The 19,560-nt window shown below is 41.5% G+C and overlaps 1 protein-coding gene across 6 annotated transcripts in view; it reads right to left on the bottom strand.

Moving 5' to 3' along the window:
• The window catches only part of LOC148164369 (uncharacterized), a 106,232-nt gene that overhangs the window by 73,343 nt on the left and 13,329 nt on the right, over positions 1-19,560 (bottom strand). For 3 of the 6 annotated variants that reach the window (XR_015768192.1, XR_015768191.1, XR_015768190.1), the window contains 10 exons: positions 19,104-19,273; positions 18,027-18,176; positions 17,331-17,416; positions 13,734-13,828; positions 13,158-13,224; positions 11,733-11,877; positions 9,130-9,205; positions 5,461-5,578; positions 3,368-3,533; positions 2,472-2,564 (listed from right to left, as the gene is read on the bottom strand). Coding sequence is in view for 1 of the 6 variants with exons in the window: in XM_088023386.1 (XP_087879512.1) it covers positions 12,409-12,478 (70 nt within the window). In the remaining 5 variants the exon portion in view is untranslated. The other 3 variants (XR_015768189.1, XR_015768188.1, XM_088023386.1) reach the window with 3 other exon arrangements.

The following is a 19,560-nucleotide window of genomic DNA, read 5'->3' on the forward strand; positions in this document are numbered from 1 at the left end:
TCCCAGGACCCTGGGTCATGACCTGAGCAGAAGGCAGACACTTAATGACTGAGCCACCCAGGCACCCCAAATTATACCTTAATTTTAAAAAATAAAAAATTCAATATTGTTATAGAACTGTTTCCCCCCAAAATAGGTGTTTTAATGTGAAGGAGCTATTTGTCATTACAGGTATTGCAGATCTAAAAATCCTCATTAGACTATAAATGTACAAAATGAGTCATCAGGCTGTACTGTTAATAGAAATTGAACTGTGTGAACAGCAATATTTTAGTAAGAATATAAGCCTTATGAAGAGTTGTAGATATTGTGAGTTTTTTTGCACTTTTGTGTTCAGGTATATTAAGCGTAAGAGGTATTGTATATTTGAATTTTGCTCTTTTACATTTGAGAAATTAAGACACTTGATTGAAAGAAAACCAGGAATTCTCTACTAGTAGATTATTCACGTTCAGTTTTGGAATGCTCTATGCGTATTTTTCTAATACAACTTCATAAATGGTCAAAAGTGGATTGTTTAGCTTGTGCATATATACTAGTTCTCCAGCCTGAGAATATATTCACACATCTCTTTATTCATTATTTTATTGTAATCTAACATTCTTATTAGTAATTTTTCTACATAAGGAGCTCTTTGGTAATATTCATAGGGGTGGCATTTGGTACAGTATCTGGAAGAAGAAATCAAGAAGGAAGTACTCCTTTTCACTTTCCTATTTACGCTAATTTCACTATCACTTTTGGAGTCACTCAGGGTTAAAACCTGGTTGTTGTTTTTCACTCCGTCTTCTTCCTTCTCCCCACGCACAGGCATTTGCCAGGTCATGAGGCTCCTACCTCTGCTTGTCTTATAAAGTTACCTCTTCCCCAAGTCACTAGTAACTTGGTGGTGCTCCAAACTGGTTGTGTACATAAGCCAGGAAGGTATTAGAAAAAGAAATATAGATACCTAGGCCCAGTCTAGAGGTGCTGAATCAGAATCCCTAAGTAGAATCCAGGGATCTGTACTTTTTTTTTTATAAATAATTTTTTTTTAAAGATTTTATTTATTTGAGAGAGAGAGCACAAGCGGGGTGAGAGGCAGAGGGGGAAGCAGTCTCCCCGCTGAGCAGGGAGCCCAACACGGGGGTCCATCCCAGGACTGTGGGATCGTGACCTGAGCCAAAGGCAGATGCTTAATGACTGAGTCCCCCAGGTACCCCAGGGATCTGTATTTTTTGACAGCTTCCTAGGAAAATGCAGAAAGCTGCCTAATTACAGTACCTAGATAACATCTGTTCTCAAAACTGAGAGATTAAGGAAGGGTAATGTGAGAAGTGGAGCTAAGACATCCAGGTCCTCCAGAGAATACCAAGCCACAGTGGGCCATGTTTCCCCTTTCCCCCCTTCTGGCCCCCTAGTTCAAAACATCTGACAATTAGGCTTTTATCCCAATCCAAAACAAAAGCACAAACAAGATATTTATCCAGAGGCACTGAAAACACTGCCTGGGGGAAACATTGGCAACCTAGTAGCACAGCGGGTTACTGATGCCCTAACACAAAATTATTCTGGAATTTAAGGACTCAGAAGCTTATGTCTCCTAAACTGATGCCTTTCTGATGCCTCTTTCTAAATATAAAAACACAACCAAGATCCCTAGACATTTGAAGAAAGCCTGCAAAATAAAATAAATGTAGCAGGAAATACATATAAGCATGGCATAAGGAAATACAAATAATTTAGGGAACAAAGAATTCTTAAACAAACAAAAAGTCCTAATAAGTTTATCAGAGAAATTGAAGCAGATAAGATGTTGTAATAAAAGAATAATCAGACACTAAGTAAGAATCCTGGGAAACTGAATACATACTTCCCAATATGAAAATATAAATAGAAGGATAAGAAGATAAAATTAAGGAAATTGCTGAAAATATAGTGCAAAGAATCAAGAAAACAAGATAGAAGAAGAGCTATCAGAAAAAGAGTTGTCCTAGAAATCCAGGATCTAATTAATAGCACTTCCAGAAGGAGAGGTCAGAGAAAATGGAGAAAGGAAATATTTAGAGAGCTAAAGGAAGCCTTGAGTTCTCAGATGGAAAGTTTCTGCTAAGTGATAGATAGAACAAATGAAAAAAATGCCTACAACTAGAAACAACACTGAAAGTACAGAAAGCTTAGAATAGAGAGAAGAAATTTAAGGTGGATGAAAAGGAAATAAAGGATTAAGACTCAGGCTTTTATCTGATTTTTCATCTGCAGTACCGGGAGAAGACAATGGAGGAACGCTGTCAAACCTTTGCAAGAAAGTGATTTTCAACCAAGAATTCTATACCCAGCTTAAATATCAGTTAAATGTAAAAGCGGAATAAAAACATTTTCAGGAACGTAAGAATTAGTCCATTTATTTCCCAGGTCCCCTCTCTTTAAAAGATACTGGAGAGTGGAGGGAGAATGTTAGGAACAAGGAGATTTGGAAAACGGTCTCTGACCTGGGGGTGCAAGGTGAGCAGTCTCTGTGATAGTTGTGCTCCAGGCCTGCAGTGTGGTCGGTTCGGAGGCTGGAGGCAGCAGGGACTGGGGATCTAGAAAAAGAAGTTTCCATGGACCAGGTAGTATGTTTGAAAATGTTGGAAGAAATTATGGGAGATAATGGGGAAAAAAAAGAGAAAGACCATTAAAAACTTTATGAAAAACAGAGTGTAGAAAAAGACATATAATCACAACTATACTACATTTGCTGCCATGAAGACTATTCACATAGTCTTAGCAATACCATTGTTGTTGTTGTTTTTATTTCAGTGTTAAACCTTTAGACAAACCCCTGAACAGTTGAGATATATATAAAAATGTTACCAATCCCAGTAAGGTAAAAAGGGAAACATTCCTATGACAGAATTTAACAGCTACAAAGAGAAAGAAAGTGAGGAGAATGGGAAGGAGCATATATCCCCTTTTAACAAAGTAGATATACATACTGTCACTGATCTTAAAAAAATCTTCTGAGGCTTAAATATTAGAAGTCATAGGTGGATTTAAGAGAGCTAAATCTTCACCGATCATAAGCAGGAAATCAATGGATAATAAATATAGTTCCAGGCATGTAATATGCAATTGATAAATGTCACTTCTTTATCTTGATCAGAAACATTAAAGAGGGGCACCTGGGTGGTGCAGTTGGTGGAGCGTTGGACTCTTGGTTTTGGCTCAGGTTCTGATCTCAGGCTCATGAGATTGAGTCCTGAGTAAGGCTCGAGCTCAGCATGGAGTCTACGTAAGACTTTTATCTGCCTCTCCTTCTGCCCCTTCCCACAATCCCCTCCCTGTGCTCAAGTGGGCAAAGTTCTCTCTCTCAGATAAATCTTTAAAAAGAACATTAAACAAGTACATTTAAGGGGCGCCTGGGTGTCTCAGTCAGTTAAGTGTCTGACTCTTGATTTCGGCTCAGGTCATGATCTCATGGTCATGGGATGGAGCCCCCCTTCTCGTTCTGCATTCAGCCAGGAGTCTGCTTGAGCAGGTCCGCTCTTTCTCTCTCAAATAAATAAGTAAATCTTAAAAAAAAAAAAAAAGAATTACATGTAAGTACAAAGTCCTCACTATGAATTACATTAAGTAAGTCCTCACTATGACATTCATGATTCACTATAATTTCAAAACAGCTACAGTTTTGGGTTTACTCTTCCTTATATGTCAGAAGATAAAATTAAGGAAATTAATGTGAAGGGAGATTGAGGAGAATAAGGAGTATGGATTTGGAGAAGCTGATAGACCTTGATCAAATTAAATTTTATCAGTAGAGTTCAAAAGACACACATTTTAGTGTTGGCCAGGATGAAGTCTTTAGGCTAATCTTTGCTTGAAAAGATCACATTTAGTCTGGCACAATAGGGATTCTCTTTGAAAATAGTTCTAATTAGAAACTTTGGAGTACTTTTCTTTAATCCCCTTAATATTGCAAATATCATGAAAACCACAATGAGAAACTGGAGGCAACATAAAGAAGATTATTGGTGTCTACAAGCAGCGTAACAAGAGTGAGTCGCTCTTTTGTGCCCCCTGGCAATTTGGGTGGCTCAGAAGGGAAGAATGACTCAGCTTGAAATACAGGGCAGTAATGATAGCTGGTAAAATCAGTTGAAAAAAAAAAAAAAACAAAACTGAGAAGATCTTTCTTATATTTCAAGAGTCCTATTTGTCATGGATGGAGACTACAGTCAGGTTGTTTTAGTGGGGTGGCTGTGGGCAATATGTGTTCTCCCCACCAATAATTTCGTTAACAGTTAGGTTCATTTGTTGTAAGCAATAGAAACCAACTGGGGCAAACTCCTGGCCCTATTAAAATAATTAACGATAAATTATAATAAAATAATAAATAGTCTAAAATAATAAGTTAAAAATAAACATTAAACATGTTAGACTTAAAACAAATGAAAAACATTTGGAAAGACACTTGTGTAGCTTAGAACAAAAGAAGTTAAACAACTGGCACTTGGGGAGGACAGTGGCTAGGGTTACTGTGGTGTTCTCAGTGGACAGACTGACACATCTGGTTAGTGTCTTCCAGCATGACAACCGAAATGACTCTGCTTTGCCACTCACTGCATTTTTGGGACTCACCCAGATTTAGATGTGCAGGACAGAAATTAAAGAGTCATGTGTTTCACCCTTGGGAGGAAGGGGGTAGGGAAACTGGTTGACGTCCTGCACTGAAATGTTAGGATGATGAGAGTTTTCTTAATTAGAGGAAAGACGGAGAACCAGTGCTGGGCCAACAGAAACAGATGCCTACTACAAACGGTCAAGAGCTTTTAAAGAGACATTACTATCTTGGAGCTGCCTCTCTGGTCCTGCTCTTGTCTTTTCTGGCTGTTATAAGGATTCCCTTCATTTTCTTGCCCTGATCCTAAGATATTTTCCGTTTGCCTCTCAATGTGGTTATAGTTTTAGCTATAATTATTTTTTTTCTTTATTTTAGGGCTTACTTTTATGGTCAAACTAATTTTGTGGTAGAATTTTGTCTTCTCCAATACCATAGATAGAACAAGTCCCTGCTGATACCTTGATTTTGGACTACTAGTCTCCGGAACTGTGGAAGAATAAATTGCTATTGTTTTAAGTCACCCAGTTTGTGGTACTCTGCTATGGCAGCCCCAGGAAACTAATTCACACCCGCCTCGTATTTCCTCTTTTTTTATTCCATCGGCCTTAGATTGTCACCATTACTACAAACCAGTACTTCCAATATTTTATTATACACACAAATCACCTGGAAATCTTGCTAAAGCGTTGATTCTCATATGCTAGTTCTGGTCGAGCCAGAGAGTCTGCATTTCGTACAGATTTCCAGGTGATGTCCATGCTGCTGGTCCAAAGACCACACTTGGAGAAGAGCCAGCAAGGAGAGCTCTCTTGTCAGATATGTGTCAGATCTAGGCTTTTTGCCACAATGCTAACAGGGATAAAGTGGGGGAAACTTACCCAGCAAGATGAAAAGAAAATGAGTAAACAAATAAAATATCCCAGGGAAGAATAGAGAAAATTTCAAAATAGACTCCAAGATTATTCTCCAATCTCCCAACCTCTCCCAGTAACTCCCCTAAAAAAAAAAAAAAAAAAAAAGGATTTCAAATTTGCCTTCTAAAGACATACATTTATCAGTATAATACTAAGTTGGTATCTTATGTGGTCACTTTATTTTTTCAATTGTAATTTCAAAAGGAAACCATGCAGAGATGAGTGGGCACCATAATAGAACGCTACAAGCCAACTACCTTGAAGTTAGTGAAGTTTCTCTTGTACTTGGGAAGAGTGATCATTTGCAAAGGTCCAGAGACTAACTCTCAGAGCTTTTCGAATTGCCTGTTCTTAGGTTTCATCTTCAGAGATAATGTTTCTTTAGGCGGGAGATCTGGTCCAGGAATTAGTGTTAAAAAGCTCTGTAGCTAAATCTGATGCAAAGTCATGCTTAGGAAATAACGGTCTGAAGTAAAATTTACTCTATAGGTACTACATTTTACTTCATAGCAGAATGTCTAATTAAAAAGAAAAAGAATGTGTCTATATTAATATACAGTTAAGCAAAATTGTATATATAACCAGTTTTAGAAATCGGGTTGCCTGGTATCAGAACTTCAAAATCAATTTTAGAACAAAGTGTTCTCCATTGTGAGAATGTTTCCTAGTGTCTTCACAGAATAATGTCTCACACCGTCATCCTCTGGCTAGTAGTTTTCCAACTTTAGTGTACATAGGCATCTCTGATGGGCTGTTCATTAAGATGGATTTCCAGGGATGCCTGGGTGGTTCAGTTGGTTAAACGACAGCCTTCTGCTCAGGTCATGATCCTAGGGTCTTGGGATCGAGTCCCACATCAGGCTCCTTGCTCAGTGGGGAGCCTGCTTCTCCCTTTCCCTCTGCCCCTACCCCTGCTTGTGCGCACACACTCTCTCTCCCTCTGACAAATAAATAAAATCTTCCAAAAAAAAAAAAAAAAAGATGGATTTCCAGGTCCCACCGCAAGACATTCTGCGTCTCTGGTTTGGAGCGGGGTCTAAGAACCTGCACTGTGGCCACATCCCCCCAGCCACTCTCCATGCAGTGAATGGTCCGGGAGCTGCAGTTGGAGAAACCTTGCTGTACTATTGCTCTCCATGTAGAATCCTGGAGACGAAGAAGTAAGTATGACTGCTCAAGAATCTGCATTTTAACAATCTGTCCCGGGACCTTTCAGAGGGTAGTGACAGACTGAAAATGAGCAGGGCATCTAATCAGCAACCGAGATGGCAGATAGTAACGTCTTTATGAAGCGTTTTTACAGTAAGTCACCCAAGCCCGCACATCATGCCAAGTTCCAACCTGATTTGCGTCACTGCCCTTGTGGGTTTGTGCCAAGACTAGTTACCAAACATATTGAAAAGATAACCTAAGAAAATGCGGGATAAAAATAAGATGCAGGCCTAGGACGACAGAAGCAAACTCTGAGCGGAGGTCACCTACAAGTCACCGTGGAAGGACGATGTTAGGGATTTGTTCCAACAAGCCTTTGATGAAAGAATTTGATTAGTGGGCTATCGAGCTCTTCAAGTCAAAGAAAACAAAGCCAGTCACTTCCCCGCTTTGGTCGGGATTCAAAGGCTGTAAAGTCGGCCCCGCTCTGCTGAAAGCGCCGGTACTGGTCTGGCGTGCAGGAAAGGGCTCGCGGAGCAGGCGGCGGCGAGGACCCGCGAGCGGCAGCCGCTGACGGGGAAATCCACTGGCAGCGAGCGCGGTGAGTCAGCGCTGAGTCACGCTGGGCGCTACGTGCCGGCCCAGGCGGCGCGGCCCCGGCACCGACCCGCAGCCGCGTCCTCAGCCGAGCTCGCGGCTTCCTGGAAGGCCCTCCCCGCGCCGAGAGCTGCGTCCGCTCCCCCGCCCCGCAGGGCCCCCGCCGCCGCACACTTGCCTGCGAGCACGGCGTCCTCGGCCCAGCCTGGTGACATCCAGGATTCCGCGGAGGGGGGAGGGGAGGGTCACATGTGGCAGTCGGTTACAGGGTTGCGGCGGATGCTTCAATCCCATGTGTTTCCTCAAAACTGAGATTCCAGTTGCTCTGGCTTTTTTTTTTTTTTTTTCGTATTTGTTAGGCTTTTCTTTTCTCTCTTTCTCTCTCTTTCTTTCTTTTTCTTTTTTTTTTTTTTTCCTGGCAGGGGAGTGACACGCGGATCTTTTTATAGTTTCCAGTATTTTAAATGAAGCACAGGAAGAGTGGATTAATAAAACATGTGTTGAAAATTATGCATCAAATCGTCACACTGCTTTGGGGTCTAAAGTTATTATAATGTGGCTCCAGTTGTAGCTTTGAATGCTGGGTAACGGGGGGGAGAGACGTATTAACTCTGTTCTGATTGCCTGTTGTTGGTAACAATACAAAACAAACCTCCAGATTTTTGCTGTTGTGTCCTATCACCTTTTCTAATTATTTTCTAATAGTTTTCTAATAACTTTTCTAATAACTATAATTATTCTAAAGACTGGAAACGTGTTTGATAATCATGTGGTGTGGGTTACCAAAGAACAGGGGAGCCATGTCTTTGTGGGCCTTGTACCTTAACTAATACCCAGTTGTCCTGAGGTACAAAGGATGCTTTGTTGGTCTTACAAAATATGAATGGTAAGGATCACATCTTTGCTGAAAGGTGATAGCAGGTATTATGTCATGAAGCCTAGCTAGTGAGATAGTCCTGGTATGGGCGGGGTAATTCTGATTTTGAGGCTGACTGATTTTTAAGACAGAGTCAGATGGGGTCTTTAGAAGTTGTCGTGCCAACTGTTGCCAGTTGTTCTGCTTCTTCAGGAGAATTCTAGCCCTCTTCATCCCTGTGTGTGTTTGAGATGATGCAAGACATTCGAGAGTTCTTGTATTTTGACAGCTTTTCTTGCAGAGGAGGAGAGTGAAGTACTTAGAGGTTACACTGACCCACCAAGGTTACAGAGAAGCATGGCTGCCCAATTTTTTATAAGAAGGGAAAAGCTACCAATCAAATAAAATAAGGAAACATGAAAATAGATGCTGAGAGGCCAGAAAAGGAAAATTTATATGGACCAGAAATGGAATCTAATATACTCGAATGGTTGATAACCAGAAACATACTTAATGTGCATACTTCTGTACAACCCTTTAAAAAAAGGACATGTCAAATTATTCCTGTATAAAATATTTAAAAGCTTAACTAAGTGTATGCATCATTTGATATTGAAAAAAATGTGCTTGATTCTGATTCGCTTTATTAGCTGATCCATATTGATACTGCTTTGGCACTTAACAGGTTTAAAGTTGAGTTTGAAACCCAAGTTACTTTACAACAGTGTGAACTTGGGCTAGTTTCTTAGCCTCACTAGGCCTCAGTTTCCTCCTCTGTGAAAAGGAGATTATAATTACTATTTCATGGGCTTGGAGGCAGGATTAGAAGAGATGATGCCTATAAAAGGTTTAGCATAATGCCAGGCACATTTGAAAAAAATCCCTCAGTAAATGAAATCTTGTATCCTGTTGTCACTGTTATTGAACTTGATTGATTGATTAGGTCACAAGGATATAGTATTTTGTCCAGATCACAGCACTAATAAAAGCTTTGAGAATAAATATTACAGACACATTGGTTCACTGACCTTGGGCAAGATCCTTGGGTAAGACCGTAAAAACTTCTGGGCAAGTATATAATGGCCTTTGATTATGAGAGGAAAGCTGGAAGAGAAATAAGGGAAGTTGAAATCGAGGGAATGCCTATAATCAGTTGGCCAGATAAGTGGTAAGTGATGTAAAGTAGCCAGGCAAGAGCCCTTTTCTTCTGTCCTCAGAGAGAGCAACTTGACAAGAGGATAGCAGTCACTAGACAGAATATAACATTTGTCCTTTAAATTATAGAACAATTCCCTTGCCATGTAGTAATGCGTTAGTTTTTGGAGACAGAAATTTGTTTCTTTCCAGATGTAAAGCCAACGAGCTTAGCTACTAATGGAGGTTAGTGACTAGTCTCCCATCAGCCTCTCCAAGCAGCTCTGAGTCCCCTACTCTTAAGAGGTAACAGTCTCTTGCAATAATAATAAGTATTTCTTTTAGAATTACCCCCCAAATACAGTAACTGCTTTGTAAACACCTGCAGTCTCCTCTTTACAAAATCAAGGGTGAATGCCATCACTAAAGCAGCTGCCTTCTATGAGACTTATTTGCTATAATGGCTTTCCATTTATTTCCTTTTATAAATCCATTCACTAATCTCTGAAATTTTCAGTACTAGATTCTGGAAACTGAAAAATGAACCAGGCAGACAAGGCCTGATCATAAAGGTTATGTTCTGGTAGGGAAAACAAATGTTTAAAGAGTTAAGCAATGAACAAATTTCACTAAGTATCAACAATTCTAAAGAAATTGATAAGTGCTAGAAAGGAAAATTCATAAGGTGCAATCTTAGAGAATAGCAGAGGGAATTTGTTTATATAGTTAGATCAAAGAAAGCCTCTCTCGAGTAGGTAACATTTAAGCTGAAGTTTGAAAGGTAAGCGGGTTGCACAAAGCGGGGGGAGTAATGTTTCAAGCAGAGGGCACATCAAGCACAGAGAGCTGAAGTTGGGAAGCACCTTGGTTGGTTCAAAGAACAGCAAGCAAGGGAGGGGATGGGTAACATGATGTGAGGTCGGACAGGTAAGGAAGGCACATCCTGCTGAGCCTTGAAAGCCGTAACAAACAGTTTGGATTATATGCTTAGTAAAATTGGCAGTCATTGAAAGGTTTTCAGCAGGGGTTCCATGATAAGATTAGCATTGCTAGAAGATTGCTGCGTGGGGAGTGCCTCGCAGGGGACAGGACTGGAATGGGGGTGCCTGTAGCGTAGGTACAACAATGGGTGATGTAGGCTGATGTTGGGACAGGTAACTAGCAGTGGAAAGAAAGAGAAGGGGAGGAATCTGAGAAATACGCTGGAGGTAGAAGAGCCAGAATGAGCTGCTAGATTAGAGTGAGAGTCAAGAGCCAGTGAGCTCAAAGATGACCTCTACTTTTCTGGGTCTTGAACTTTGGGGAGTCATAAGCACTCGGTGCTTTCCTGGCCAGTATTTAAAGTCAGGAGTTCAGACTCATGTGTGAACATATGTACACACACACACACACACACACACACACACACTTGTGAAAACACCCACTGCCCCTTGTGAAAATAGAACATGCTGAGAGGACTAAGGTCAATATAAGAAATGATTGAGCGCTTTTCGCTGAATGTCCCACACTTAATGGTGTTCTTTTCTACCTCTGTACTTTTATACAGGCTGTTGCAAGGAACGTATAATGTCCTTCCCTCTCCTCTCTGTGTATTCTAATCCAGTTTAATCTTAATGCACAGGAAAAGTCCCATTTTCGCTGGGAAGCCACCACCGACAGCCAGGTCAAATGGAGCTCACTTTCTATAGGACCTTGCAACATACATTCATGGCCCATGTCTGATTCTTAGAACACTTCAACCTTGGCCATGTCATGTGGCTATCCCAATAGTTTACATGTCTCATAAATGTCTCTCCAGCTCAACTGTAAACCCTTTTGAGGCCAGAGACAGATTCTCATATGCCCATTGTAACACTCACACTATCTGGCAGCATGCCCCGAACATAGAAGGGCCTCGACAAACAGCAGTGTAATTACTGGCGTTTTTACATGGATAGTAACTTGATCACCTAGTTTAATAGTCCATATATATAGTAAATAGGAGATTAGGTCACAAAGAGATAGTACTCTGACCAGATCACAGAACTCATAAAAGCTCTGGGAATATGCATCACACACATATGGGTTCAGTGATCTTGGACAAGATCCTTAATGTCTGGGTCTCCATTTCTCATGTGAAAATGAAGAGGTTTATGTCTCATGATCCCAAAAGTTCTTGTAGGATTTCTTTTTAAAACCAGAGTTACTGAATATTGTTAAGAACCAGATACTGAACTAAGTAAGCACTGTTGATATCCTTTTATTTAATTTTTGTAACAACAACTTCATGAGGTGAGGTAGTGTTATTCCTTTTTTCATAGATAAGGAAACTAAGATATAAGAAGTTTAAGTAACTTGCCCAAGGGTACTCAACTAACAAGCAGCAGAATAGAATTGGATTGGAATGTAGGCCTGTTCTACTGCAAAGCCTGAGATCTTAATCACATCGCTATTCTGCTATGTTTCTACACCCTTCATTTGTACAGAGGCCTTGAGTGAGAAAAGTTAGGTATTTTACCCAGAACTTGATGTCTAGGAATTGGTAGAGGTAGGTCTGGATTCCAACACCAGCTCTTTTCCTTATGATATGCTGTAGGTGCCTTTTTAGTCAAAGAATATTCAGGATGGGGTTGTTCTAGCGTATTTCAACGAGTATACTTGTACTGGAAAGAATTCAGTAATGAATATAGTCAGTTGTGTTTGCTGAATAAAGGAAATGAGTTTATCTTCTTGTTTAGAAAGGTTTTGCAAAAGTACGTCTGTGCTTCATCAGTTTTTTTTTTTTTAAGATTTTATTTATTTATTTGACAGAGAGAGACACAGTGAGAGAGGGAACACAAGCAAGGGGAGTGGGAGAGGGAGAAGCGGGCTCCCCGCTAAGCGGGGAGCCCGATGCGGGGCTCGATCCCAGGACCCCGGGATCATGACCTGAGCCGAAGGCAGATGCTTAACGACTGAGCCCCCCCGGGCGCCCCAGTGCTTCGTCAGTACTAAGCAGAAGTCAGTGAAAAGGCAGGTACCAACAAATATAGAATCATTATGCTGTACACCTGAAACTAATATAACACTATATGTCAACTTATCTCTAAAACAACAACAGCAACAACATATACACCACAGATGGCTTCCTTATTTTACCATGCCAACAATTAGCACGAGATTACCCATGAATGTGGGGAGAGAGAGAACATTTCCTAATAGATAGTTCTCTGATTTAGAGAGATGTATGATAGTCCACAGAGTAACAGACCTTGAAAAATTTTCCTGTAAAAAAAAAAAAAAGGCATCTTTAAAAGTGGAATACAGAAAGATTAAACCTAACAAGAAAATGAAAACCTCTGCCATTGTGTTTAGTGTGATGATACAAGGCTTCATTTTTTTTTTTTTTTAAGATTTTACTTATGTTTTTGACAGAGAGAGACACACAGCGAGAGAGGGAACACAAGCAGGGGGAGCGGGAGAGGGAGAGGCAGGCTTCCTGCTGAGCAGGGAGCCTGATGTGGGGCTCAATCCCAGGACCCTGGAATCATGACGTGAGCCGAAGTCAGATGCTTAACGACTGAGCCACCCAGGCGCCCCATACAAGGCTTCATTAAAGCTTATTTATTACTCAGTGGTTACTAAAAACTTTCTAGCTACAGTGCTCTAAAACCTCCACATATATTGGTCTTGCGTACCCAGGAGAAACAAAAAACACCATGGGGCCAATTCTGATGCATAATAGCAACTGCTGAGAAACTTCTGAGATGGGAGAGGTTACTTCTGAGAGTAGGACCGCTCCTCTCTCTGCTACGAACTCTTTTTCTCCTTGACAATTAATACTTAACCCAGAGTGACTACTGTTCTCCTTTATTTTACTCTATCTACTCTATTTTTACTCTTACATTTACTCCTCTAAATTACCCCATTCTTGGCTACTCTTGACAGCTTATTACCTGCTTACCACTTTGTTGATGTAAGGAGGAAAAATAGCTCTTTCTTCTACACTTCTAAATTCTTGACTGGGGTCCCTGTAACAAAAGAGTGATGAAGAGAAAATCATACTCATTTATTTATTGTAAGTTTCATGTGACTTGGGAGCCTTCCTAAGGAAGTGAAGACCTGAATATGTTAGACCTGGGTGATTTTAGGTTAGGTTTGACAAAGGGTGGAAGGTCATGGGAAAATGGGAAAGGACAAAAGGGGGTATGAGCTTTGTGTGGTGAATTGGGGGAAACAGCAAGACCTGTTCATTTGGATTCCTCTCAGCATCTTGGAGATAAGGATGCATCTTTCCTCTGGGGATGAGGAGGTCATCCCTCACATAAGGGTTTTATGACCTGCCTTAGGGGAAGGTCAGAGAGTCCTTCCTATCTGTGCTGTTTCTGAAATTCAAGATGCCTCAGTGTCCTATTTTGGGATAGAGTGTCCTGAACTCTGTCAATATTTCAGACCAATAACCTACAGTTTAGGAGACCACAATTAGTTTCACAATCAAATGGCAAAAAAAAAAAAAAAAAAAGTGGGGGAGGGCAAGTACCTGATAAAGATTCCAGTAACAATCGTGGAAATACACCTGGGTATGAGAGGTGGCAGTTGTTAAGACTATACGAACCAGTCTTTGTAGGCAGTTTACTGAGAAAAGTAAAAGAATATAAAGTATATTCCTTCTTAATCAGACTGACAACATGGAAAAATGACAGTTCACTTCATTTCTAGTTCCAAAAAATTAACATGACACCCTGCCTGAATTCATATTGTGATTTGAATCATCCCAGAGCCAACCCGCTTTTCTTCAGGCAAGGAGAATCTCTAAAGGCATAGCCCACAAAATACATAAGGGAATAGCCATGGACCCCCACTTGAAGGAGTTTGCAATGTACTTTAGGACACAAAGTCAGGAGAGGAATTCTAGGGCTTACTTTGACTATCCTTGACTATCCTCTGTCCCTTGTATACTCCCCATGAAATGATATTGCTGGGTGCGCTCTGAGGCCACACGTGGACCCCACTCAGCCTTCTTATCTCCCAGGTCTGAAGTCGGTGAGGCCAGCATTAACATGATGAAGGCCTTCCCAAGAGTCCTCAGTGAGAGAAGAACAACAATGAAAGGCAGGATCTACACAGAAGGATGACGATGGTGATGATCTCAACACCCTTCCCAAACCAGGATATTCCTAGATCTACTCTGGGATTTTCCACAGCCAGACCAGAGCCAGAAGCTGGCCCTTGTCCCAGTAGATGAGGGCTTGCTTTGAAGTCTCCTCGGCAATTCCATGGAACCCGAGGAAACTTGAGGAATAAGCAAAAAACAATCTTTCCTGTCTCTTCAGATGTCAGTGAGTTGCCTTTAGAGTTAAAAGTGACAATTTGCAACTCTGTATGTGTTTATTCCACACGTACACAACGCATGTTTTTCTAAGTGTGACTGGAGAATGAGTCATCAACATTTCTAGTTGAGCTCCGAAGAATACAGGAATTTCTGGATACTTTGATAATGTGTGCATATGCCCAGGGACATTTATTCTTATTAATAATAAGAAGAAACCACAGTTCTGCTAATGAAGTGTTTGCCAAATGTTGATATACATACGACTCTTCCACAATAAAATTAGATGAAGTAAAACATCTGTGGGTGGGGGGAGGCCCCAAAATTCAGCTGATGTCTGGCCAACTTGTATTTGCCTGCTTTTACCTGGCCAAGCCTGTGCCTCTAAACTACACACTTGGTAGGATAGAACCTCCTCTCTAATGGAAAAGGTTTGTTTCAGGATCTAGGACAAAGACTCGGGAACCAAAGTGAATGGATGATAGGTCTGTCTTAAAATCTAGAGGCCCACAGTGAAAATGCTGTTATCCACTGTTTGTATTAATGCAGATCATGGTGACAGTAAACAAACGGGTTCACCGTATGAATAAAAGCAGTGCTGTTTCCTGATAATCACAGCATTTGCATAGTACTTGGTTCTGCACCAGTGCAGGCTTTAGCTTTAGATAATACCCCTTTGAGGCGAACTGGCACAATATCATTATGTCCCTCTTAAAGATAAGTTAACGGAGTCAAGAGATTAGATGCTTTATTTGAGGCCACCCAAAAAACAAGCAAAGACTTTATTATGCCTCTTCTGCCAAACACAGCACAGGCTGCTAGCCCCTATACGGCTGTGCTCTTTATTACGTGTGTTGCTTTATTACTGGGGACAGGGTTTTCTGCGGGGCTTTGCACTTTGATAGTTTTACTGGGTAGAATTAGGATTACCCACTCGCCCATGAATAAGAGGTGTAGGGATGCTTAGGCCAGAGGTGTGGTGAGGCATCTTGGATGCTTTGTCTAGTGAAATCTCTCAGATCAGAAGGAAGCCCCAGAGATGGTGCTGAAGATACTGCTACCACCTCACATATGTTGAACCTTTGGGCCACCGTACTTCCACCAGAGTGAAGGGGGAGAGGGGTGGGGGGCCTTAGACTTCTATCTCTGCTTGAAAAGAATTTTACTTCAGGGCGCCTGGGTGGCTCAGTTGGTTAAGCAACTGCCTTCGGCTCAGGTCATGATCCTGGAGTCCTGGGATCGAGTCCCACATCGGGCTCCCTGCTCAGCGGGGAGTCTGCTTCTCCCTCTCACCCTCTTCCCTCTTGTGTTCTCTGTCTCTCGTTCTCTCTCTCTCAAATAAATAAATAAAATCTTTAAAAAAAAAGAATTTTACTTCAGATTTCCTCAAATCTAGAGACATATCTCCTTCCCTGAGAACAAAGTCAAAATTAAATAAACAGAAATAAACCTATAAAAGGGGGTTAACCTTAAATACTGCCATTAAAGACCTGTTCATGAATGTCCCCTTAGCCTCTAAGCATTTATAGTATCAGTAGCTGGATGTGCTATGCTTTGTATATACAACAGGTAATTAAATCTTGCCAAGCAAAAGCTCAGATTTATAGTCAAAATGAGCACATGCATAATAATTATTGTTATGATCATGGTAAATAGCATTTATTAAGGGCTTACCATATGCCAGGTCTTAGGGTAACCTTTGTATCTCATTTAATCCTTAAAACAAACCTATAAGACACTATTATTCCTAGTTTCCTGAAGCAAAATCTTGGATCAAGGAATTTGTTCAAAGTCATCCAGCTATTAAGTGGATAATACGAGATTCAAGCCCAGGTCTGTTTGCCTCCAGGGTCTATGATATTATAAAAAAAGACACAAATACTTGTTTAGTCGTGCCTGTATGTCCTTGTGTATAGATAAGTGGGCATGAAAATTACAGACACGGACTCAGATATGCACATATGTAGCTTTGTTTCTCTATCTCTGATCTTAGCCCGTCTCAAGAGCCCTGTTTCCACTGCCCATGGAAAACTGCATTTTGCTAATTCAAAACTCATTTTATTTTTTAGTAATTCTCACTTAACACAGGATTGCTCTTTCTCTGTCTTCTCCCCTCCTCCTCTCTTTTAGCGATGAGCTGACCAAAGGAGGAGAGTGGGGCCTATGTCTCACCCTGACATCCGGGGGGAATGGTACACTTGGCCTTCTGTCAGCCTCTATCCTTGTTAGCCTCGAACTAGAACCCACTCTGCTGGCCCCTGCTGCTGCTGCTGCCCGCAGTTCACAATCTGTAGATGTCATGCTCAAACACTCTTTATCCTCCTCATCCTACCCCAGGCTCCTTTGCACCCCCTGGCTATTCTCAGCTACCCCACTGCTCCTCTTGAGAACTGTGGGATCAGAACAGTGGGAACCCTCCTTCCCTCCATGGGGGAAGGCTCCCCTCAGGTCCAGGCACCCAGCTCCTCCTTGGTCTGCTGTACTGCATGCAACCTCTGACAGGCTTAGAGTCTCGTCAGGCTATCCCCTGAGAATAGAGGCAGAACTCCTCACAGTCTCCACCTCCAGTCTTGCTAAGTTTTATGAGGTTTCTCTTACTCTCACTCAGGGACAGCACGTATGCCCTGACCAGGTCTCCCTTTGAATCTCTCCCTTCTTCAGGCTGGAGAAACACTAGTCATTTTACCCACTCTGTGGCTTAAAATAGAAACTTTCTGATCCTCTGGTTCCTTCAGGCTCTAAGTCTTAAGAAATTTAAAACAGCCTTTCTTCTCTTGTAGTATTGGCTTTCAAGACAATTCCACCTACCTTAGCCTTCTGAAAAGTTATTGAGTACTTCAGTTTACTTCTTTACTCTGTAGTCTTCCTACTCAGAGGCATTCCCTTCCTCTAACCTACAGGTTGATGTGGGCAAACGAGAAATGCAAGAAAGAAAAACATCAGTCATCATCTTAAAATAGTAACTCATTTCTGTACAGAGATATAGGAGTATGACTGTAAGTCTTTGTAATTGTCGTCCATGAAAGTGGTGTCTTAACCTTAACTTTCCCTATAAATAGGTGTCTTAGTCACTTCTCAACAGTATTCATTATATATATTACCTGATAATGAAATGGAACTATCACGTAAGGGGATACTACACTTTGAGGATTTGCAGTTACAATTTCCTTAACAGAGAAGCAATTAAGATGTGTGAAAAGCACTATATCTTGTGTGTGTGTGTGTGTGTGTGTGTGTGTGTGTGCGCGCGTGCGCGTGCACGTGCATGCACAACTGGTCAGGCTGCCATTTTGCACATATATCATAATTGTTTTTTGTGCTAAAAGCAGTGCAGAAGCAAACCACAAAATTTTAGCCACTGGCAAGTTTCATACCAATTTCATTGCATTCAAATCACTGACATTTTCAGCTAAATCACGTATCACAAACTCATTCACATATTTCCTCCTAGCTGGTTAAAATCAGTCTGACCCTGGACTGTGTTAGGCTCCGAAACACAAGTACCTGAGTCTTGGCTGCATGACTTCTATCTGAAAACCAGATGTTGTGTGTGTCAGTGGCCAACGCCTCTGCAGCATGGGCCAGGTCCTGGATGCCACACCAGAAAGCTCTCTCCCGTCATAAGATCACACAGAGTCAGCTCATTGAGTGAGGCTGGGAGGGAGAAGAGAAAGGCATGTTTCATTTACAGCCCCTCCGACTGCCATGTGCACACACATTTTTAATGAATAAAGAGAATATCGAGAGACCATTTTTGTAAAAACAAAACAAAACCCAAAAAGCACAAACTCTTGGAAACACGTACATGCATATATGTTTGCGTGTGTTTAGAGAAAGGACCACCAAAGCACATCGGATTGTGAACAGAAATTACCTTCAGAGAGTGGGGTTAGCAGAGGGTGATGAGGTGGACTTCTACCTTAAATTTATGCAACTCTGTCCTGTCCTGGGGTTTTTTCCCCTTAAGTATCGTCTACATTGTAATTTTAAAAATGTGATTTGCATGGAGGTAAACCTCAAAGCTAGCCTTCTGAGGGGACAGGTTCTGTCAGAAGCACCCATCTGAAGGTGCTTCTTCCTTCTGATGCAGTCAGCTTTGGAAACCACTGCTGGAGAAGCGTTTGGTTATGCAAACAGAGCAAGGGAGAAACGTGAGCTCTTTACTCATAAGAAAGATGAAACAACGCATAAAGGAGAAAGGATCCACTGCACTGTGGAGAAGGAGGTCTGCAATCCGCAGGCCACAGTCTGACTCTTCTCAAATCCATGCCTATCCCAGTGGAGATAATAGACTCGGCACGGAAGTCACATATTGATTCTGTCCCAACAGTGTCTCTGCCCAGGCGTCCAGGATGTTCATGAAGTGAAGGATGTGCGGCCAGCCCTGCTCTGCAGCTGGGGCCTAGCCCTGGCACCCCTCCTGCTGCCGTGTGCCACTCCTGGAATGCTGGGCTACTACACCCTCAAACTAACTTCTGGCTGAACTGGGGGTGTCTTGGTTCCAGCCGAGAAGAGGCTTCAGTCCCGGTTTTCACACTTGAACTTTTGGTTCAGGAGCAAAAGCCAAAAAATGCAACCTACCCTGCGCAACAGCCAGGGTGTTGCTCCTGCCAGGCAATTCCTGGCTCGGTGGACCACCACCTCCTACTTTTTGGACCAGGAGGATACACCAGAGACCAACCTCCCGTGATTCAGGTCTTGCTGACAAATCACTGATCCAGCCAGATTTCTTCCTTTGCTTGAGTTACTACCTGGTAATGAATTGCACACTTTGTAAATATTAATACTCTTACACTGGCAAGATATGGAAGAAATACATGCAAGATTTATTTAAAAATGATGGCCCTGGGACTTAGAAGAGTTTTTTGGGTGGGGGGATTTTATTTTTAGTACCATTTCTGCTCTAACAAGCTTCGAACTTTATATAATAACTTGCTGCTGACATGTGATTCATCATATCATCATCAGAATTCTAGTGTGGTGTGTTCTTTTTCTACACAGGAGTGTTAAATGCATAGGACTTAAGATGCTATGAGAA

Source organism: Eumetopias jubatus, unplaced genomic scaffold (assembly GCF_037043125.1).
Source record: "Eumetopias jubatus isolate StellerSeaLion01/CBP00866 unplaced genomic scaffold, mEumJub1_p1.0 scaffold_5, whole genome shotgun sequence".
NCBI classification, from domain to species: Eukaryota; Metazoa; Chordata; class Mammalia; order Carnivora; family Otariidae; genus Eumetopias; species Eumetopias jubatus.